The 23,735-nt window shown below is 34.2% G+C and overlaps 1 protein-coding gene across 1 annotated transcript in view; it reads left to right on the top strand.

Moving 5' to 3' along the window:
- OXR1 (oxidation resistance 1) overlaps positions 1-23,735 on the top strand; it is a 586,011-nt gene that overhangs the window by 475,182 nt on the left and 87,094 nt on the right. Inside the window, 3 exon segments of the mRNA XM_074267139.1 lie at positions 18,244-18,326; positions 21,249-21,356; positions 21,960-22,073. Of these exon segments, the coding sequence (XP_074123240.1) occupies positions 18,244-18,326; positions 21,249-21,356; positions 21,960-22,073 (305 nt within the window).

The raw sequence follows: 23,735 nt of genomic DNA, 5'->3' as shown, positions 1-23,735 counted from the left end.
TGTGGTAGGTTCTATTATTCCCATTTTATAGATGAAGTGGCTAAGCCTGAAAATGATAAGTGATTTGTCTAGGGTCACACAAATTGGCAATCATTTGAAGCAGGATTTGTACTTGGGTCTCTAAGTCCAAATCAGGTTCAACCATTGCATCTCTGCTGTTATCATTGTTGATGGTTTTGTCTTTTGTTGTTAGTAATTTTAGCTATCATTTTATCATTTGACAAAGTAGTCATTGTTGAGGATAAGTACTATGGTATTGTATAAAATAAAAAAGAATCTTGAATTTAAAATTTTTAGCCTCTTTGTATTTTTTAACTTTCAGTGCAAAAATCTTAATAAATCAGTGTCAAAAGATTTTTTTTTTTTTTTTATTCCTGCTTTATGTTGTGATTTCTGTTTTAGCAGCAGCAAACCTTCAGGTTTTTTGTTTGTTTTTGTTTTTGGAACGTTCAGATTTTTGCTCATAGGTAAGTACAAGACTTTAGTTTTTGGTTGCCTTTTGCATTTCCCACCAGCAAACATTATTTCCATGAGTTCAATCCCAAATCATTTTCCAATATCCTTATGTAATTTTAGCATTTCCTTAGATAAGGCCATACTTTCAGGCTTCTGTGATTGATGTGGATCCATTAATTTTAAGATATTACTCCTTCATGTTAATCTTGCCTCAAAATGGTTTAACCTTGATTTAAATAATCTTTTTATTCTGGATAATATAAAGAGTTTTTTCCTATGTGAAGAGAACACAAAATGTTGATCTGCCATTTAAAAAATGATGAACTTCAGGTCAAGCAATGTTTTCATTTGATACTATGAAAAACTATATCAATAATATATATTTTTTAAATTCATGGTTATTTTGAAAAAATCATAGAACTGTTGTTAAATGATATAAAATCTGAAAAGAGCAGCTTAATCAGAAAGACAGACAGACAGATAGCAGGATGAGTTTGGCTAGACACTTTAATATTAAACAGAGAGGTGTATATTTGAGCAGGACCTAATTTTATATTTGTTATATATAAATATTTTCATGTTGTGATAACTTTGCAATGCGGTAGAGAGTTGGAAAACCTAATTCAAGTATAGGCTTTACTTGACTTGGCTTTTTAGTTCAGGGCAAGTCACTTAACTGCATAATAATAGTACCTTGAAGTTGGTAAGGCTGGAGTGCAGAAAAGTTTATAAATTCTTTGATAGAATTTTCCAAAGTAGAAGTTTCCTACAAAAATGGAACCTTACGTTCAGGGCAAAACAAAATGCAATCTTGTGACTGGGGACTTAGCTAGAAAGGTAATGAGGACCCTTTTTTGTTGTGTTCTGTTCAGGGCAATATGTTTTTGAAAGGAAACTTACAAGTGCTTCCAATCTAAAATAAAGCCTTCCATTTTGGGAGCATCATTTATTCAGCTAGTAGGTCCCTTTTCACTAGCAAAAACTTAAGTCTAGAACAGCAGTTGTGATGGTTCTGTACTTATGGAAGGCCTTAAAAATGCTGATTGATGATGAGAATTTTCATCAATTCTAGAATTACTTATTGATTAAACAAATATATATTGGGCAAAAACAAGCAAATCATATAAAAGGTTATCAGGGATAGTGAAAGAATTTGGAACAGTGCCATTTGAGTATCAGTTGAAGGAACAGGAGATAGCTTATCTTAGAGAGGAGACTATCCTTGGGGAGGATTGGATAGCTGTTAAAATTCTTAAAGGGCTGGCCTGTAGAAGAGAGAATGATCTTGTTTTTTGTCCACAGAAGAGAAAATAAGTTAACTATAAGTGGAAAGAGTAGGAAGTCAGGTTTTAAAAACAATTTTTGCATGAATTTCCTACTAGAACTGTAATGGTCAGCTTCAAGAAATAATCAGCTGTTTACCACTATCAGTATACAGAGAAGACTTGAGGACTGGAGGTTGCTCTAAGTTATATTATTGTTAATCCGTGTTTAGGATTAGATGGCCTCTGATATCCCTGCTAATTTTGAGGTTGTGATTTTACTTCATGTTTGTATAATGGTATTTGAGGCATCTGGTACTGTTTGTGACATTGTCTCTTAGAGTCATGATTAGTCATAATTCTCTGCTTTAAAAAAAAAAAAAAAAAAAGCCTTTTGTCCCTAGTGGTTTGTCATCCTGCTGGTCTCATAACCTGTCCTTGAATTAAGTGTCTAGTTATTCTCTAAGGGTGTGTTTATTCTGTGTAACTTCTCCCCATTTTGTTTGTGATTGGTTGATTGTTGCCCTTTCTTCTTGAAGAAGATGTTATCACTATGTTAGAGTCAAGTAATTGTGTTCGACTGTGATTGATCAGAGCAGTTTGAGCTCAGAAAGCTCTGCCATGGGTTGAACACAAATAGTCCCTGTAAACATTTGGTGTGGATTCTCTAGCTTTTCACAACTCTCATTTTTTTCTGCGCTAATTCAATTCTGCTTTTGCTCATAGAGCACAGCGCTTTCTCTGAGAAAGTCATGCATTGCTGGGTGATCCTGTGCCAGGGTCTCCCATGTTGTGCAATTAATTTTAAAAGTCTTGAGACCTTGAGAGTGTCCTTGTATTGCTTTTTCTGACCATCTTGTGAGCACTTGTTCTGTATGAGTTCTCCATAAAATAGTCTTTTTGGCAAGCATACATTTGGCGTTCAAACAGTGTGGCCAGCTAATTGGATTTGCATTCTCTATAGTAGAGTTTGATTGCTTGACAGTTTCGTTTGAGAAAGGACCTCTGTGTCTGGTATCTTATCCTATCCTGATAGGTGATCTTCAGAATCTTCCTAAGATAATTCAAATGGAAGCGATTCCGTTTCCTGGCACAGCACTGGTTTCTGTCTAGGTTTCACAGGCATACAACAATGAGGTCAGCAGAATGGCTGTATATCTTCATTTTGGTAATCAATCTAATGCCTCTCCTCTACCAAGGAGAGGTATTTAAAATTTGAAGTTTGCCAGACACTGAGTTAGCTTTGACAATGCACGTGTTAACTTCATTGTCTTTGTGTACATCCTTGGAAAGTATACTGTCAAGGTAAATGAACTTATCCACAACATTCACAACTTCTCCATTTGCTGTAACTGATGGTTCTACATAAGAGAATGGTGTAGTACTGGTTAATGGAGTGTCTGTATTTTCTTGGTGTTAGAATTGATTCATATTTTTTTTTTGCATCTGAGCTTTGGAGGCAGCATTGAATACCCAATCATTTGCAAACAAAAATATTAAGCACCAATACTCCTTCTACTTTAGTTTTGACTTTTAGCTTTTTCTAGTTGAAGAATTTATCTTCACATCAGTATAGTAGTTGATTTTGTTCTCATTGTGAAGGCATTTGGCATCATGACTGAAAACATCATGCTAAAAAATGGGAAAAAGCACATAGCCTTATTTCACTCCATTCGTGACTGGGAAAGCTTGAGAGCACTGTTCATTGTCAAGAACCTTGCTACCATGCCATCATCAAATTGATGTTCTATACTGATGAACTTCTCTGTACAACCAAATTTTGACATAATTTTCCATAAAGTTTGCAAATGACAGCATCAGAGGCCTTGGTTAGATATACAAATGTTTTATACAGACCTCTGTTCTGCTCCTGACATTTCTCATAGAGTTGTCTGACAACAAATACCATATCAGCTGTTTGTTGGCCTCTTCTGAAGCTACACTGGCTCTCAGGTAGATAGATGACTTTTTTCCATTTGTCGGATCATCCTATCAAGGAAAAATCTGGCAAAAATTGCCAGCAGTGACTGAGAGACACAACATGCTATGGATTGTCAATCTTTTTCATTTATAGAGAATAATGGAGGCCTCCTTGAATTCCTATATAATCTGGAAAATTTCAGTCAGTTTTTGTATGAGCAATGGATCCCCCATCTTGTGAATCCCAACTGGAATCAAATCACCACTAGGTGATTTACCACATGAAAGTAGCCTAGTGGCATTCAAAAGCTCTTCTTTAGCTGGATTCAGCTAGAGAGTCATTGATTTCTACCTGAGGTAAATAGTCAATGGCTTCAGTATTGATTGATGATGATCTGTTGAGAACACTATGGAAGTGTTCAGCCCATCTTTATAGGGTCATGTCCTAATCACTAATCAATGTTGTTTCATTAGTACTGAGTAGTTGAGATGCACCATGTTTTGGGGCCATAAATAACCTCCAATGAATCATAAAAGCACTTTGGCTTGTTATTATCAACATGAAACTGAATTTTATCTGCCTTCTTACTAGCCAATCCTGCATCTCTATTAAGTTTCAGTTGCATTTTTCTCTTGATGAAATTGAATGCTACCTTTTTAGAGATGGATGAATTATACTGCTGGTAAACCCTGAGGAGTTTTCATTTAGCAACTTCTGAATTTTCCCATCATTTTCATCAGGCCAGTCTTCATGTTTGTGAGTGTCCTGACTGGTATGAGCAAATGCAGTGCTGTTCACCAAATCTCTGAAAGCTTCCCACCCCTTTTCTGCTCCACTGTTGCCAACTGGCTGAAGTTTCTCTTACAGAGAAGTGCTCTAATCTGTTGACTTAATTTTTCTGGTAGTTATTTTGCCTTGGAGCAGCTACTTTAGTTGAATACCATTATTCATTTTGGAGAGGATAAGTCTGATCAATCCAGCACCCCACTCTGTACCACACATTGCCTTGGTCACTCATATCCTCTCTGTCCCTTCTTATAATTGCATAGATTATTAAATGCCAATATTTGCTGCAAGAATGCATCCATAATGTCTTATTGCATTTAGGTTAAATAGAGTACAGTGTTAATAATGAGGAGGTCATGAGTACACCAGCCTTCAGAAGTAAGTGACCCTTGCCATTGCTGTTTCTAAATCCATTCCTCCCAGGGTATAGGGTATGCTCAGGGAAGGTTGGTACCTCTGGGTGAGAGCTGCCGAGCTTCTTACAGGCCTGCTCCCCACCTTTAGGATCCACCTGTTGCACCTTACTCCCATCTGTGATTCCAAGAAGCTCCAACATGGGCAGCAGCATCCTGGTAAACCATTTTGGCAGTCAGGATAACCAGGGAATCTCAAACCCTATGGTGAACTGGGAGGGTGTCTACTCTCAGCATGTGAAGACTCCCTTGGGTGAATGGGCAGATGAGAACAATTTGTTGTTCCAAAGGCCATGAAAACAGGTGAGCCTTGGGCTGAGGAGCACTTAGAGCTTGGTCAGACAGTGAAGACCCCAAAGTCATGCCCAGCAAGTCAATTTGTCACCTGACCCCTTGTTTGGGGCAGTCCTTCAGTTCTACATTTGGCACATATTTTAGTATTTTGGAATCATACATTCTCCAGTTCTTTATAAAATATATGTCATTTGCAACATAATCCTATTAGAGTAGAATGAACATCATTGCCATTCTAGCAGACTGGCTTCATTCTATGTTTTTTATTTATGGCAGTGATCTCTTTTAATCCTTTTATATTTATCTCGATTAATATGTGGTAGGTCTTAACCCTGATTAGAGAATCACCAGGCACTACTTTGTACAAGCATTTCTGCCTTTTCTTTGTTTTTATGACAAACAATTCAAGTAAGTTTATGTTTTTTAATAATCTAGTCTTTTGTAAATGCCAGTGAGATGAGATTATACCTATAGAATGAAGTTTGAGTATCATCAACATTTTCCCATCAACTGTCTGTTTCCCTGCTTTCTGTAAACATATTCATGTCTTCCCTATAGTTTTGATGCCTTCATTCACACTATGCATCCTTTGCAATTTGGTTTCTGACCTAATCATTCAAATGAAATTGCTTTCTTCAAAGTAATAATAATAGTATTTATATTGCATCTGAATGCTTTATAAATATCCCATTTGATCCTCTCAATGACCCTGTAAGGTAGGTGCTGTTACTCTAATTTTACACATGAGGAAATTAAGACAAACAGGTTAAATGATTTGCCCACGATCAAATAGCTAATAGGTGTTTGAGGCTACAGTCTTAATGAGTATACATTGTCATCTAGCTCTCTACTAGTGATCTCTTAAATTGCCTGTTCTCAATCTTCATCCATCTTGAGCTTTCTACAGTTTTTGATACTGTTCATTACCCTCTTCTGTATACTTTTTCCTTGCTAAGTTTTCATGATGCCATTTTCCTTGGGGTCTGAAGTTTGACTGTTCCTTCTTAAGTCTCTTTTGCTTGATGTTCCTCTAGCTCACATGCCAAGACTTTGTCCTGAGCCCTCTTTTCTTCTCCCTCTGACAGTCATTTGGCCATCTCAACATTTCCCATAGGTTCAGCTATCATTGATAGGAAAATTCTCAGGTCTGTTTACAGGTACCTCACTTGTTCTACTATCTCATTGCCAATTGACTCTTGAACATCTTGAATTTTATGTCCCATTGACACTTCAAACTCAATATATCCAAAGGAGAGCGCATTACTTTTCCTCCCAATTCCCCCCTACTAATTACATTTATAGGAATATTGCCTTCCTACTTACTCAGACTCACAATGTTAGTGTTTTCCACTTGTATATACCCTTTTCTCTTATCAGACATAGCTATCACCCTTGTACAGGTCCTCTTCTCACATGTGGATTCTGCAATAGCTTTCTGGTTAAGTCTCTCCCCACTCTGCTACCTACTATTGATAAAGTACAGGTATGACCACATGTCTCATATACATACATGTTATGGGCCAGAATTCTGTATTTAAAATAAGGATTCTTACAAGGTGCTAACTCAGTGGAATTGATAAGACAATGGTTATCTAGTTTAGCATGGTTATTAATACATGTACTTAGTACTTAATATAATTCTACAAGATTCACACCTATGATAGTGTAATTAAAATAGAGCATATAAGCTGGGACAAACTCAGCCAGAGTCAGAGATAGAGAAGACAAGCAGACTAGAGGCAGGAACTCAAGCTCTTGGAGCCAAGGAGAGATAGATTTATTCCATCATCCACTTTTGTGATGGCTGAGAGACAGATTCATTCACTCCATCTCACACCACCATGGTGGCAGGCTCTCCTCCTTCACTTCTCTACTGAAACCAAGACTCCTGAATGTAGTGTCTCTTAACACTATCCTAACCTTGTAGTTCCCCTTAAAGCTCCTCTTAATGCCCATCCGTGGAGGGCATTGCTAGGCCACACTTAGACATCTTTGGGCACCAACTGGGATAACATAGAGACAGACCACCAGGGTGAAGCGAAAGAGAACTTCATTCTTAGATATCATATATTTATACTCCACTGAGGATTGGGGAAAAAGGAAATCCTCTAGCAACATGGCATAATGAGATTGGCCTGAGAAGAGGGAGGGAGGCAGGCTAGGTTTTGAGAGCTCTAAGGAGGGAGATATGGGGTCATACATCGCCTCTTGGGGCCATACCCTGCCTCCATGTAGGACTTGCCTGCTCCGGTACCTCTCATCCCTCAGGTCTTTCCACATGCCTTGAACTGCATTCCTTGCTCCTAGAAGCTTTTTAACCCTTACACTAAAAGGCTCTTCAAGAAAGCTACCAGGGTCACAGGCAAGGAAACAAAATTTTGAAGGAGATAGTAAAAGATTTGGACTTTAACACTTGCTATTCTCTGATGATTAATCTGCTGAAAGGAAGGCTGCTCCAAGACCTCCAGAAAACCAAAAGAGAACATAACATATACACTTTCTCACTTGCTAGACCTCCTAGTCAATAAACCCTATTATATCCAGGGTCAAATATAAAATCCTTCTGTTGACTTCAAAGTCCTTTATTACCTTGCCTTTCCCTAAACCTTTCCAGTCTTTTTGTACTTCATTCTCACCTACTCTATAATGCAGTGACATGGACCTACTTGATGTTTCTCCACATGTCCCTCATTCCTAGAATGCATTTCTGCTTTTCTTGTTATTTTTGGGCTCCTCTGTTTGCTTTTAACGTGCTCCTATAAACTCTGCACAACTCTTCTCCACAGGGTCCAAAGCATTTTTTTTTAATTTAATTTTTATTGCACTCTTAATATTGCTGCATAGCAAGGAGTAGTCATTTCTTTTTGATTCTCACCACAGTAATTATTCCACAGGAATTCTTTTAAAACAGATTTACTTGTGATATTTTGATAGTTGTATTTCAGTATAATTGGCTTTTTCTCTAATTCCATATATCTTAAATTATATATTTAAAAACATTCTGAGAAGAGGTTGATAGGTTTCATCAGAGTGCCAAAGGAGACTGACACAAAAAGCTTATGTTAATAGAGCAGTTCCTTTTTTTTTTAATAGTATTTTGTTTTTATATTAAATTCATTTCTAAACATTTATCTCTCTCTCTCTCAATTCACCTCTTACTTTCCTAAGAAAATGGAAGCATTATTATATCTCATTACTGTGAGCTCCTTCATTTCTACTAGCTCTTCCATCTCTGATGTTTCTCCCATAATCTTCCTCACCTCAGCTTTAGAGAATCTCTCTTTCTCATAGTACACTACTTATGTTACTTTGGACAATTCCGTAAAATTCCTTGCACCTCAGTTTCTTTATCTGAAAATTAAATTGGAGTCCTATCCTTTCTTTTATACTCCTTTTCCCAATATATATAAGTTAAACCAGGTTTTTGTTTTTTGTTTTTGTCTTTTCCTCAGAAGGACTATCTCCTGTTATGTTCTTATGTTTGTCCTCTCTTCCCCGTCCTTTTGTCTTCTCTTTAAAAAGAGTTTGGCAAGGTCCTTGTGTATCCACATTTTTCCTCTTTATTGGAATACTTTACATTTTTGCCTTCAGAATTTCATTCTTGTGAGTTACCTGTTCATTCTTTCTGTACTGAATTTCCCTATAGTATTTTAGTAGGCTCCTACTTACTCTACCTTTTAATTCCCCACTACCTAAAATAAACCATGAATGACAGATTATGGTCACTTTACTCACTTGAAGGTTCCCATCATTTCTACTCTAGCAACTTGTTCCTTCTATTAGTAATAATCAGATCCAGGACAGAGTCCCCTGTTTGTTGGTTTCTTAACCTTTAGAACCTTTAGAAGGAAGGAATTATTAAAGCTGTTCAAGAAGTCATTATCTACTTAGCTTTTGACTTAGTTTCTCAAAATGTAGGGAAGGAAATTAGCATTTATATAGTGCCTATTATGTACCAGACACTGGTAAGCAGCAATTCACAGTAATCCTTGGAGGTAGGTTGTATTATTATTTCTATTTTATGGTTGAGAAAACTGAGACAAACAAGATAATTAGATGTCTGGATAATTAAAATCTCATCACCACTAAATGATGTAAATCTAACTTTCTATAGGAAGTCTTTCTCAACCTTTATTTATCCTAGTGCCATCCCTTTGCTAGTTACTTCCTTTTTGTCTTGCACTTGGGTTTCTTTGTCTACATTTATTTGCATGTTATTTCCCCCATTAGATTGTGAGCTTCTTGAGGGCAAGGGATTGTCTTGCCTCTTCTTTGTATCCCCAGTGCTTAGCTCAGTGTCTGGCACATAGTAGGTAGGCACTTAATAAATATTTAGCAGTTGATTCTGCTTCATTCTTTTTACTTTTTCGCTGTAAATTCTTTAATCAGACTCATCTATTTCCTCTTTTCTTATCTCCTGTGCTTTGTTTAAGAATCATTTCACTAGATCCAGTTAAGAAAAGGTATTGGATGAGGTTCAGGTCACATGACCTTTCAGTTTCCTTATCTGCAAGAAGGGAAAATAGCTGTTAGGATGAGGATTAAATGAGATAATATATGTGTGCTTTGTAAATCTTTAAGCATGTGAATATTATTGTTATTACTTGTGACTAAAGTATTCTAGGAAAATGGAGGGAGGACAAATTTTGCTTATTACATAGTTGTGTTTACATTTTTGCTCTATTACAATATATACTTAGTCATCATTGCCTCTTGGATGCTGATAACTTTTTTCTAAATGAATATATATTAATGACTTTCAAGATAATTATGTGCAAACATAAGAAAATTTAGCTTAAGTAGATTAATAAGATTCCACCACCATTTCACAAATTTGTATTTATTATGTAAATATGTTTAAAGCAATTGTTATTCAATTCATATGATAATATCAGATCATACCAGTTTTTAATGTGTCCAAGATGGATGCTTCAACTCATTCTATTTAATAGGTTCTCACTATCTGAAAAATGTTCATAGGAAGGAAGAAAGGCCTGGATGAATTTCTCAGTGATAAACTTCACATCCTAGCAATGCAGATTGGCACCTGCTACAATTTATAGTTTTGGAGAGTTTTCTAGAGTAGAAGGAAGTTGAGTTTGCTCTCAGAGTTGTGTTGTGTTGTCTTGTGTTGTATTGTGTTGTGGTGTTTGTGTGTGTGTGTGTATCAGGACGATTTAGTTAGTATTAAATGACAACAATCTATTTTTTCTTGACTGAAGCTAGCTTTTTATTTGTTGTCATGCTGTATAATTATGTTACAAATAGGAAATAAAAAGGAATAATAATTAATATTTGTCCTTATTGGCAATTTTAATTTTAGATGCTTATTATTTTATTTTCCTTATCCCCATGTGTTAATCTGATGGCTTCCTTTTAGGAAAAGAGAATGAGTATTCATTTCTTTTTCAGTTATTTAATCTTATTTCTTTATTCTTTAAAATTTAGTAGGTTACTTTTAAACTTATTAAAAGCTCTTAAAAATGCAGAAGTCAAAGGCCTTGTACTTGCAGAAAACAGGAGTTTCTCTTTTTTTGCAATGGATTAGTTGAAAGGACTTAAGTAATTCAATTCAGTAAAGTCTTTGTCTAATCAATAGTGATTTAGAGCATTTTTTTCATATGATTAGAAATGGCTTTAATTTTCTCATCTGAAAATTGTTCATATCTTTTGACCATTTGTCAGTTGAAGAATGGCTTCTAGCCTTATGAATTTGAGTCAGTTTTCTATGTATTTTAGAAATGAAACCTTTATCAGAAATCTTGGATATAAAATTCTTTTCCCAGTTTTCTGCTTCCCTTCTAATCTTGGCTGCATTGGTTTTGTTTGTGCAAAAATGTTTTAATTAAATATGATCCAAATTATCCATTTTGCATTCATAATGTTCTCTAGTTCTTTTTTTATCATAAATTCCATTTTTCTCCACAAACCTGAGACTCTTGACATAGTCTTAGGTAACATCATTCACATTCTTTGCTTCCTCTTCAATAAAACATGTATTTTATATGAAACTATAGATATTTTATCTAGTGTTTTTGATGAGATTAGGGTTCCTGGTGGTCAGGGAGTTAAATGATGAAGTGTTAGTGGCAGATTCAGAGTTCAGGGAACCAAATGAAGAGATTTGGCTCCCCTAATTCCCCATGGGATTTGGAGCATGGGTCTGTGCCCCTTCTGGTGGCACAGAGGTCCTTCGTAAAGGAATTTACAAACCCAAAAAGCTAGACTGATAAAAAGTTTATTATTGGCATTGGGAAGTCAGCTTTTGTTATGCATGAATAAAAAGGTGGCAAAGTCCTGATAGAGAGATATAACATCTCATTAAGGAAATAAGTGAGGATAAAGAAAGGATAACGCTGAAAAAGAATATTCCAGCAGGCAAAAGTTTGCTATGCCAGGAAGAGAGAGAGTTTCCTTGGCATGGCATATTAGCTTCTCTGCGAGGATTGGGTTTAAAATTGCCATTTTTATAATAGAAGCCTTTGGATATTGTTAGGTTCTTACTAGGTGCTAAGTCAGTACTTAACAATTCTCTAGCTCAGGGTTCACACCATTAGTTCACACCTTTAAAAGGAGCAAGTTCATTGGTTGTAAGTAGTTCCCACAAGCCCATTCTCTGGGAGGATAAAAGAAGAAGCAGTCTGAAAGGAAGCAGTCTGGATTGGGTCAAGGACAAGACTTCCCAGAAGAACTTCAGGGAAGCTGGAGGAGATTCAGAGTCAGGATTCAGGAAGGGGGACTCGAGATTCTACCTTCGTTCTGGCTGGAGGCTCCAGAAGCCTCTCAAGAAACCTGCTCACAGAGAAAAGGATTTACAGAAAAGAAACCTCCTCCCAGAGAAGGATTATAATTTGAGAGACAACAGAACATTGCATTTGGCACCCAACGTGGGGCACCAAATTGTTAAATCCGGCTAGCTCAGTTGGTGTAGAGCATGAGACTCTTAATCTCAGGGTTGTGGGTTTGAGCCCCACTTTGGGCGCCAAAATGTATGTCCGTTAGATTGTGGTTAAATAAATATCATACTATCTTCGAATTTTTTAAAGGTTTTATGTGAAATTGCAGATTGCATTTATTTTTTAAATAGTTGAACTTCTTTGGTAGACAAAAAGTAATAATTTGACTTGCCTATGTGAGTAATGTCTTATGTCATTAATTAGTCCCAGTTTCCAAGAAAGAAAGGATATCTGTCATTCTCAAAAAAATATTTTGATAGGAAAATATAGGGTTTTTTGGGAGATCTACGTGTACACTTTTGAATGGGGCCCATGTTATTTTATAAATCTTCTACGTAGTCATGTCATAAATTAGAGGAGCAATGAAGAAATAGGGGTCTGTGGAGAGGAAAGAGACCATGACTGAATGTGTGCTTGTAAGTATCACCCAAAATAAAATGAACAATTTTGATTACAAAAGTTGAAAGGTTTTGTATGAACAAGTCAAGTGGAGTACAAATTAAGAGACAGGTAACTGGGGGGAAAAACTTTGCAGCAAGCTTTTCTTATAAAGATCTCATGTCAAAGATATTAAGGAACTGATTCGTATTAAAAGACATAAAAAAATTCTCCAGTAAATAAATGGTCATGATATAAATATCAGAGTTTTCAAAAGATGATAAATACAAGCTTTCTCTAATCATGAAAAAATGTTTCAAATAATTAAGTAAATGAGAAGTAAAGCAGCTTTGAGGTTTTACTTCATATCTATCATACCAGGAAATTAGGGGATAAAAGGGGGAAGGAGAATGACATGTATGCTGTTCATCCAGTCATTCTGGGAAGCAATTTGAAACCTTGCCCTGAAAATTACTGTATGGAGCTTATCCCTTAACTCAGTTATAGTACTCGTAAACCAATAGATCTCAAAAAAAATGAACGAGTCTTTGTTGGTAATATACCCTGTACATGCCTAGTGTAACTGTTTTTCAAGAAAATAGTATTTCTTGATTCACTTCTGTGTAGTATCAATGGAGTGATATTGTTAAGAATAGCCTAAGATAATGAAAATAAGTTTTATGTTGAGTATACCTATCAGAAATTAATTTTTCTCACTCCCATTTTAGTATCATAATGTGATTGTAAAGTAATGAGATTTTTGTTTTGTTAGCTTTTGGAAATGTGGTAGTGTTTTACAACTGAGAGTGGTTTGTAGTAATTTGACTATATAATTTGACTTTCCATGTGTTTTTGTTCTATATAAACCTATGGTTTCATCCATGAGGAACATCCTTTCTGTGCATTTTCTTATCTCTAAGGATTGGTGCCTCTAATTTAACCTTGAGAAAGAGACCATGCTGGGCTGTGAAGTGGCTCAGTGGTTAGAGCATCAGCCCTGAAGTCAGGAAGACCCAAATTCAAATCTGGTCTCAGATACTTAACACTTCCTAACTATGTGACCCTAGGCAAGTTACTTAACCCCAATTGCCTCTGAAAAAAAGAAAGAATAGAAAAGAAAGAGACCACTTAAGAATTAAGAAATTTGTTTCTCTTCATTGTGCTACATACTTCAAAGGCAGTATTTGAATCCAAGTTTTTGGGATTCTAAGGAGAAAAGTAAAGCGGAAATAAGCCAAGCTAATTCTTCATACAAATTTGTTGTGTGTCACATTTATTTAAAATTTTAAGCATTAAAATCTACACATATGACATTTCCAATATATCTTAAACTTAGTTGCATATGTATGTTTGTTTCTTAAGCTTCTCACCTATTTTGACCATAGAATAGAGATTCAGTGTATATCCCTCAGGAAAAACATATCATGTAACAGTCTTAATTGGAATACTAATAAAAATGAACTAGATGAACTTATTAATTTATATTGATTTATGTAGATATGAATGAGGTCTCAGTAGTTTCAGCTTTCTAAAAGAAATTATAGTGGGGGCAGCTAGGTGGTGCACCAGTCCTGAGTTCAAATTTGGTCTCAGACACTTAACATTATCTAACTGTGTGAAGCTAGGCAAGTCACTTAACCCCATGCCTCACCCCCCCCCCCCAAAAAAAAAAAAAAAAGAAGAAAAGAAATTATAGTGAACCATTGGAGATAAAAAGATTAAATCATATTCTGTTTTATTATAAAGTATTTATAAGTGCTAAAATTTTAAATCATATTTTTAAAGCATGTTTGTTTGAAAATGAGTAACAACAAAAGCAAAAAAGTATATTTTATCAACCAGTGACAATGTTCTAGAACCTTTATATCAGGGGTTCTCAAACTATGGCCCGCGGGCCAGATGGGGCCTGCTGAGGACGTTTATGTTGCTGTAGGGTTATGGCAAGTGGGCTGAGGGGCGGAGACAGTATGAGTTTTTGTTTTTACTATAGTCCAGCCCTCCAATAGTCTGAGGGACAGTGAACTGGCCCCCTATTTAAAAAGTTTGAGGACCACTGCATATTTTTCACTGACATTCCAAAGTGTCCAGATCTGTCACATCCAAATGTTCCCTCTTCCAAAATTACCTTTTCTTTCCTCCCAATAAAAAATACCTTTGTGTAAATCAGAGATCATTCAGGAGGTGGAACATCAATGAAGATGAGAGAGAGGAAAGGGGATGGAAGAAAAATAGTATTTGAGGTGAAACAGATTTCTTGTTGTTGAGTTTCAGTCATGTCCATTTATAAATGACTCCTTTGGGGCTTGACAAAGATACTGAAGTGGTTTGCCTTTTCCTTCTCCAATTTATTTTATAAAAGAGAAACTGAGGCAAACAGCTTTCTGTGACTTGACTCTGGCCCCACAGCTAATATGTTTATAAGGCCATATTTGAACTCAGGAAGATGGGTCTCCTAGAATCTAAGCCTGGCACCCTATCCTAGCTGCCTCTGGAACAGATTAGGGGTAGGGGAAATGCTGTCAGCAAAATTCTTTTTTTCCAGTTTTTAATTTCCACCAAATCTAAAGGAAGGAAGTTTGTTATAATGGCAGAAACTTCTTTGGAAATTTTGAAAATTCTTAAAAGATTTACTACTCCCTGTTTGGGGACTCTTCCTTTTGTGTTGCTAGATATTGTAAAGACATTTAAGTAAAATAACTATAGAATATATAAAATATTCAAGATGCTACCTATAAAAAAAAATGTGTGTATGTATATGACCATGATATAAAAATTTATAGAAAATTGTTTACCAAAATAAGCATTCATAAATAAATAATTGCTTATAAGGAGCACTAGTCAGCCCAATAAAAGACAATACTATATAAATTATTTATTCAATGCCAAAGATTGCTTTTATAGAAGTAGAAAAAAATTTGTATGGAGGCACAAAAGTTATTATATCAAGGGAAATCATGAGAGAAAAAGTGAGGATTAAGGGGGCCAATAGTACCAGATCTCAAACTATATATTACAATGCAGTAATTCTCAAAACAATTTAGTCCTCTTTTAAAAAAAAATCAATAAATGGACTGTATTAAGTATACAATATACAGAAGCAAATGAACCTTAACTATCTGATGTTTGATAAACACAAAGACTTCAGCTGCTGGGTTAAAGATTCATTATTTGATAAAAACTGAAGGAAAAATTACACAACAGAATGAAAGAAATCATATTTAGAGTAACAACTCATGCCCTATACATGGCAAGGCGAGTTATTATTAAGCACTTACTGTATGTGTAAGGCACATACAAGATAAGCCCTAAATGGAAATGCAGCCTATATGTAAAAGGTCACATCACAAATAAATTAGAGAAGGAAAAAAAATACTTATCAGAATATGGATAGACAAAAAGTTTGTGATCAATCGAGGAATAAGATATCTGATTAAAAGGGGAAAACTAGCAAAATATTTTCAATAAAGGTTTATTAAATAACTTATATGGTTATTATATAGGAAATAAATTTATAAAAGTCATTCTTTAATTAATAAAATAGGGACAGCATCTGAGGTCTTATCTGCTGTCAGGTCTGGAATGATAGAAGTGGGATTAGGGTTTGTAAATGGTAATATGTGGCCTATCTTTTCTGTGTCCGCAACTTCTACTGTACCAAAAGTTATATGGTAAATGCGTCACTTTACCTTGAAAAATATCTTTGCTTATATAAGTAGGAATGTGAAGGAATTTTTGAATATGAAGTGATGCCGTATTTGCTTTGCAGCAAAAACAATCCCACACTTCCTACTAGCATTGTGATAATAAACCATTTCTCAACAACTCTACAGCTAAGTGTTACAGTAGATAGAGCCCCAGGCCTGGAGACAAGAAGACTTCATCTGGGCTCACACAATTATTAACTGTGTGACTCTGTTTGCCTCAGTTTCCTTATCTGTAAAGAGAGCTGAAGGAAATGACACTTGTTTGGTTATCTGCCAAGAAAACCCCAAATAAAGTCATTAAGAGTTGGATGTGACTGAACCTGAACTGCCAATAATATTAATGCTTCTGTTTTTCTTTGCTATTGTAACAAATTCTGTTTTGTAGGTCAGTTATTTTTGTTGTCATTTCTTTGTCAGTTTCATAATTTTTCTGGTAGTTTTAGATAATTTGTTCCTTTCAAGAACCAAAGTTGATTGTAACTTTTTATATTACTTTTCACATTATGTTATTTCACAAGGCTTCAAAAATGATAAAAAATATCAACATCACATTCCCAAATTTTAGGAGCTCAAGAAAGCTGAGAATTGGGTGGAATGGTTTGCCTAAGCAAAACAAATATTTCAATTCTGGCAGAGGCTCATTATTAAAATAATTCTAGAAAAACATAACTTCATCTGGAAATTTATCTTGTATTTTGCAGTGTTGAAGAAATATTAATTCCAAAGTAATCTGGAAATTTAGCTTGAATTTTACAGTTTTGAAAAAAATATATATTAATTCCAAAGCATTGTATTCTGAAACATTGTCAGCTCCCTCTGCTGGCTATATAATGTTAATAGTCAATTTTATTTATATATGCTTTCTATTCAGAGTAGAATTTGAGCAACCAGAGCAAAGCATAGTAAAGATTATTTCTCTAATAGTAGTGACAGTTTACTGAGAGGGACCCAAGTTCCTTGCCTAATATTTCCTTTATGTCAAATCTCTAAGTAGAAATTGTGACTATTGACATATATAGAACAATATCATTGTTAAATTCATGCAGAGCTTTATAACCTGGAATTCAAATCTACATTAACTTTAGTGCCACATAAATAGCTCAGCTAAGTAATCCATATATGCATTAAGTTTTGTAAGTTACTATATAAGATACAATATAAGTTATTGTTTAAATATTAATTTAGTTCATAAGTATAATCTTACTTTTCCTTCAAAATTTAAGTAAAGATGTGCTTATTTTCTTTTCAGTAAGCATTTTTTTCAGAAGCATATTTTAATTACTATTTTTCATAGTGGTCATTAGGATGAGAAGAGCAAGCCTTAACAAGGTTAATATGTTGCTAGTCATGAAATTGTCTATTCTGAATGAGAACTTACTAGTTGTTATTCATTAAATGAAGATACTGAAACACAAAATAAAATAACAAACTATAGTAAAGTATTTCAGAAATTTATACTGAGACAGTGTAAACAAGGCTTTAAACCATTGGGATCTCAAACTTTAATTTCAACTTAGTCATCAATTGCAAACAATTTTAGCAGAATCAAAATGAAGATATGAGTATGTTTTCGTGCTGAAGTTTGCACATAGTATTTTACCTTGTCACACCAAGAGAATAATTTAATTCTTTTAAAAAAATTATAATCGGAGTGATATCTTTAATTAAATCTTACCTGAAGAAATATAGAAATTGCCTGCTGTTAAAAAGCACTGAAGCATATGCTACATGATACAGAAACAATTAGAAACATTGACTCTCTAAATAGACATTGAGGTAAAAATTGTTGAAAGAGAAAGTCAGTAATTTTAGATTTAATTTCTTTTCTGCTGGTAGGTATGTATGGTTAATTGATCTTAGCTTTCTCTGTGTTTCATACTGATCAAATCCTTAAGCAAGAAGGGGACTGAATTTCTGATTTCCATAGATGGCTGTCTTTGAGAACTGGGGACTACAAGGAGAAAGCAAACTGGTGAATTAGAGTCTTCCCACGGGGTTATTTATTCAGCAGTCTTTGATAATATTCTGAGAGGAAAATGAATTTAACATATTCTTTACTTCAATTTTTTTCAGACACTGGCCAAAAGAAGACCCTAGACAAGAAAGATGGAAGACGAATGTCATTTCAGAAACCTAAAGGGACTATCGAATATACTGTGAGTTAACCTACTTGTTTAAATGTTAATTTAGCTTTGGAATATATTGATTTGGGGGACTCTCTTTGTATAATACAAATGCGTCAAAGATATTAATTATTTTGAATTCTTAAATCTGTAAACCACTTCTAAAAACTCAATAAGAATCAAATCCTTAGTAATTTTTTTTTTAATTGTAGGATATTTTTGTCCCTGTCAGAATTTTTTTTAATAGAAAGATATTCATAACAATTATCATTAGGTTTCAGTTTTAGTAGTGGCAATAATATTGGGGGTCTATACTTATTTTCATAAGCCAAATTGACTTCTTTTATTCTGAAATTTATAATAGAAATCTACCCCTTCCCTGAATTTTTAGCTTTAATATTGGTGAATTAGGTAAGAGGTCAATTTAAATAATGTTTTTAGTATGTTAATCATAAGTTAGTTTATGGCACTTTTTTGCTAAATTTTTTTTTTAAAGCTAAAGTAGTACAGCAGTATCCAACAAAATGGAACTTTTTTTGTTTTTTCTGACAGTTATATTCATGAAATGTCCCTCAAAAGTCTCCCTGTAGTCAGCTTTTTCCATTTCTGGTTACTATGGAATGCTGACGTGAATCATTTCTTTCCTATCTTATGTGTTGCTTTTATTTGATTGATAGTTACAAGTGCATATTTAGATTTCATTAATTTATTTCAAATCTGTCAATATAAATCTCTGAAGCATGATACAACTGTGTTTAAGCCTTCTATTTCATTTAAATACAAGAGAATGCAAACATGGTATAGGATTGTATTTAAAAGTCCTATATGAAGATATTTCTTCTAAAAAAGACTATTTCTCCTATATTAACATTTCAAGTAATATAAATTAAAGTAGAAAAATTGTAAATTTATTTAGACTAGGATCATTCTTTTAAACCTATTACTGTATATAGTCACTTAATTTGAAATTCATCATTTTTGACCTCTCATTTTGAATATATTCCAAGAAAATATAAGGTGAAAAAATCCCACCCACATATTAAGACCAAGGGAAAGAAGAATGTCTACTGCCCAGATTTCAATATGCATTTACATGTTTACCCTATAGAGCTTCTTCATCAATGTGTATATATCTGGGCAGGTACATTGAACAGTGAGTTGGGCCCAGAGTTGAATGGGAGAACAGGCTGAATTGCTTTCAGAAACTTGGAAATTTTTTTTTACTAAGACAAGCTTCCCATGAAAACTAAAGCCCCCCTTATTTATGCTAATATTCTGTTAGTATTGCTACATGGCAGCAAAACATGGAACATAAATGTACAGAATTAAATTTCAGGATAATGGAGAGGTTTATTACAAATGGAAACAAGTTACAATATACAACCAAAGAAAAACTCAAAATAACAGGAGTAAAAGACATCATCATAGAATTGTCAGGTAGGAAATTTATTTAGCCTGAAAATTCCTCCTCGTTTTAAGGAAGATTAGAGTGGTTGATAATAATATCCAAAAAAAAAGAAGAAGAAGAAGGAGAAAGAGGAAAGCAATTATATAAGATGAACTGGTCACATGATAAGAATGAAATATGACATGTGGATGTCTAAAATGCTCCACTGATATTCTTTCAGGATAAATTGAGGAAAATTTCCAGCATTCACATGGAAAAGAATTGCACAGGATGGGCAGGCATGAATAGTGAGATTTGCAGTATTGAATGGTTGAAATCACAGATGTATTTGAGTAATTGTATTTCCTCAATGGAATATGAACTCCTTGAGGCCAGGGACTCAAATTCTCAACCTAATAATGATGCCTTGCACATGGGAATGCTTTTGACATTTATTTGATTGGAAAAAAAAAAAAGCCTTGTTATTAAAAGAAAATGTTTCAACATGTGTCTAAATGTTATGCTATCAAAATTTTTCTTAAAATATTTTATGAACACAATAATTCCTCCATGTTCTCTCTCCTTTCTGCAAATTCTATGAAAAATTGAAAGATCCAAAGTATCCAAGTATAGCACAGTAGTTTGTGATGTGAGTTAAAAAGTGGTATGTAATGTTAATTCATGTAAATATGCAGATGTAGGAAAATATGTAGCTGTTTTTTACTTTGTGTCATATTTACAAAGTAATAAATATATATAGCATATCTGGTATTAAAGAAAAGTTTCTAGATTACTTGGGAAAGAATCACCTACTATTGTGAAATGTCCAACAGATAATCAGGTTAAGTGACATGTCCAATCACAAAGCTAGCCAAGTGTTCTTGTGCACATTAACATAAATTTAACTTTCCTGACCCATGTCATTATTCATGCATTAATGTATATAAATGATGTCCAAAGCATCCAGCTACTATGTGTGCTTCCCATGAAGTATATACACATGTGGATCAGCTACAGGTGTAGACCAAGTCGGGCAGAATCAGAGCACTGAGAGCAGGAACAGACTATCAATCTGGTTCTGACAGGGTGGGGGGAAGCACCGAACATTCTGGTTAGTTGGGATAACAGAGGCACTGGACATTTTGATAAGTAGGGAGGGTCTGGGGTCATGATGCCTAAGATAGAAGATCTTTCTCCTTGTCAAACATTCTGATGATTAGGAGGGAGGGGTAGTGTTACAGGATTGAACAGAACAATTAGGAACTGAGGCAGAACAATTAGGGAAACTGAATCAGGACAATAAAAGGGAACTGTGGCACAACACTCTTATGCATTTAAGATATTTTTTGCTTTATATAGTCTTTGTGAATGCTGAGAATGTGTACATAAGTAAGCTTTAATAGGGAATTGACTTTCACTTGGATTCCTTTAGAACTGGTAAAAAAAATTGTATATATATAAAATCAAAGTTCCTTCACTTAAAGAAAGTTTCCTATTTTCTCTTTGAGCTCTATTTTTCCAGATTTTGTTTTAATTAGATTCAGAGGACTTATTTCTGTTTGAAACAGGTTGAATCAAGGGATTCTTTGAATAGCATCGCCCTGAAATTTGATACCACACCTAATGAACTGGTTCAGTTAAATAAGCTGTTTTCCCGAGCAGTTGTCACTGGACAGGTAGTATTTATTTTTATGCCTTGCTATTTAGAAAAGGTAAAATATGAAGCAAGATTTAATGGTGAGTCATTAAGTTGATATTTCAGTTGTTAGAAAATTTTCATTTGCCCATAATAGCTACATACTAATTATGTATTAACTATATAAATCATATAATACTTTTGTATATATTTATCAAAATATTTGAAATTCATCTGCTTAAATTCCAAGTTATTTGATTTGTGTTTATAGAGAAGATTCCATGAAGGACAATAAAATATCGGATAACTTGCAAATGTTTTGTATAAATATATAATGGCTATTTTTAAAAAGTAGGTATACTTGATATTTTGTTTTATGCATTCACTAATATGCCAGATTCTTTGTAAATTCTTTCTGTTTTCAGAAGAATTGTGATTGGCCCCAGCTAATTTATAGATTATTCTCCTTTTTTAGAATTTATTATAGTCATTCAGATTTACTTAATTTTGGCTTTGATTGCTATCAAATTAGATTTTGTTTAATCCTGAAAGTAAGAGGAAATGGCATTTTGAAAATATTTTTGAGAACACAGAATGTTAGTATTTCTCTTGTTAATATATTTGTATGAACTTTTTGTTGCAGGTTTTATATGTTCCTGATCCTGAATATGTTTCTAGTGTTGAGAGTTCCCCATCACTTAGCCCTATAAGTCCCTTATCACCAACTTCATCAGAACCTGAATTTGATAAGCCAAGAGTAAGTGTGCCTCTCTTTAGAAAAAGTGTATATAGTAAGGAGATCTCAAATTTAAAAAAAAAAAAAAAATTATCCTTGTATTGAAATTGCTCTTTCTAAAGTTAGGAATTAGTTCCTGTTTGCTAGATCTAAACCTGATATTCTTCTAAAATTTCATCCTTTTTTAACAATATTAGTGCATTTTGAATATTTATTTTGTACATAGTCCATATTAAAATGTGTTGTCTTCCCTCTTAGAACATAAGATACTTGAAGAAACAAACTTACACTTTTGTATTTGTATCCCCATTGCCTGGTGATTTTAGTACACATTTAATAAATGCTTCTGATTGGAAAATTTGAAAGTCATGGTCATGTAACCTATAGGAATTGATTTAACTTAGCGTAATGCCTTAAACATAGTTAAGTGCTAATAAGTAGCTTTTCCCATAAACTCATCATCTATCATCTTATAAAGATCTTTTTTAAAAAAAATGCATTAAATTAATATTAAGCCTAAATTTGTAAGGGATCTGGAAGCAAACTGACTATTTTTGGTTAAAATTAAGGGTTTAACTGTATATGGTGTGTATATGTGTGTGTGGTGTGTGTATACTTTTGACCTTTCACTTTTGTAGAAAAGCTTAAAATCAATATAAATCAGTTATAACAAGCAAGACCTAAGTCACCAAGTATTTGACTTGCTAAGCATATTGTTAAGTGATAAAGTGTTTAATTTTTTGTAAAATCTTAAGGAAAAGAATGGTAGAAAATTAAGATTTTTTTGCTTCATTGAGCAATGAGAAACAATAAAAGGAAGAACAAGTAAAAAATAAAAGTCAAGAAAACCAGCTAAACAAGGTCATTCTCAGGGATAGGAACCATAAACATATAAGTATGAACTAGAGAAAAGTGCAGCAAAACAACCTAAAATGGGGAAAAAAAAATCTTTATTATCAAGGATAGATGATTGATAACCTAGAACCGCTTTAATTGAAAGGTGAGGTCAGCAATATTTTGAGGGATTGATGAGTGCGATGGAAAGGAAGAAATGAAGGCAGCTGTAGATCACTTCTAAGATTCTGAAATGATAGATTAGTAGCTTACTTGTAGTAACATTAGGATCAGGTAAAATTTTCTAAAGGATGGAAATGTGTGTTTGTAGACAGCTAGAAGGAGCCAGATAAAGAAAGGCTTAAAGACTTGTAAGGGGGAAGAGGAGGATTATGGAGTGGAGAAGATAATTGAAAGGGTTAAACAAAGAAGAAAGGAAGGCATGAAGGTATGAAAATATGAAAACAAGAATACAAGTCATGGGTTTATCTATGACAGGGAGCTAGCAGTGCGAAGAGATGCTGCAATAGAATTTTTGAGGTACAGAATTGGTGAAGGAGGTACTTGTTAGCCTCTTGTTTTTCTTGGAGGACTATAGGAGATAGGGAGGGAAGAGAGTGGGAGGATTAAAGAGAGAAAATTAGCAGCAACTGCTGTAGGGAATGCTGTAAAGAATTAATTAGTAAAGCATAAAATTACTGATTTGTGGCAATGAGGGCTTTCCCAAAATTGTATTACAAATTAGTGATGGATTCAGTAGGTAGTGTCATTTGGATTATTTTTGTGATGTGCATCTTGTATTAACAAGAAAGAGAAGATGAATAATAGTGGTAACTCAGGATTGGAATT

Source organism: Sminthopsis crassicaudata, chromosome 1 (assembly GCF_048593235.1).
Source record: "Sminthopsis crassicaudata isolate SCR6 chromosome 1, ASM4859323v1, whole genome shotgun sequence".
NCBI lineage: Eukaryota > Metazoa > Chordata > Mammalia > Dasyuromorphia > Dasyuridae > Sminthopsis > Sminthopsis crassicaudata.
This window is presented reverse-complemented; position numbering and strand designations above follow the sequence as displayed.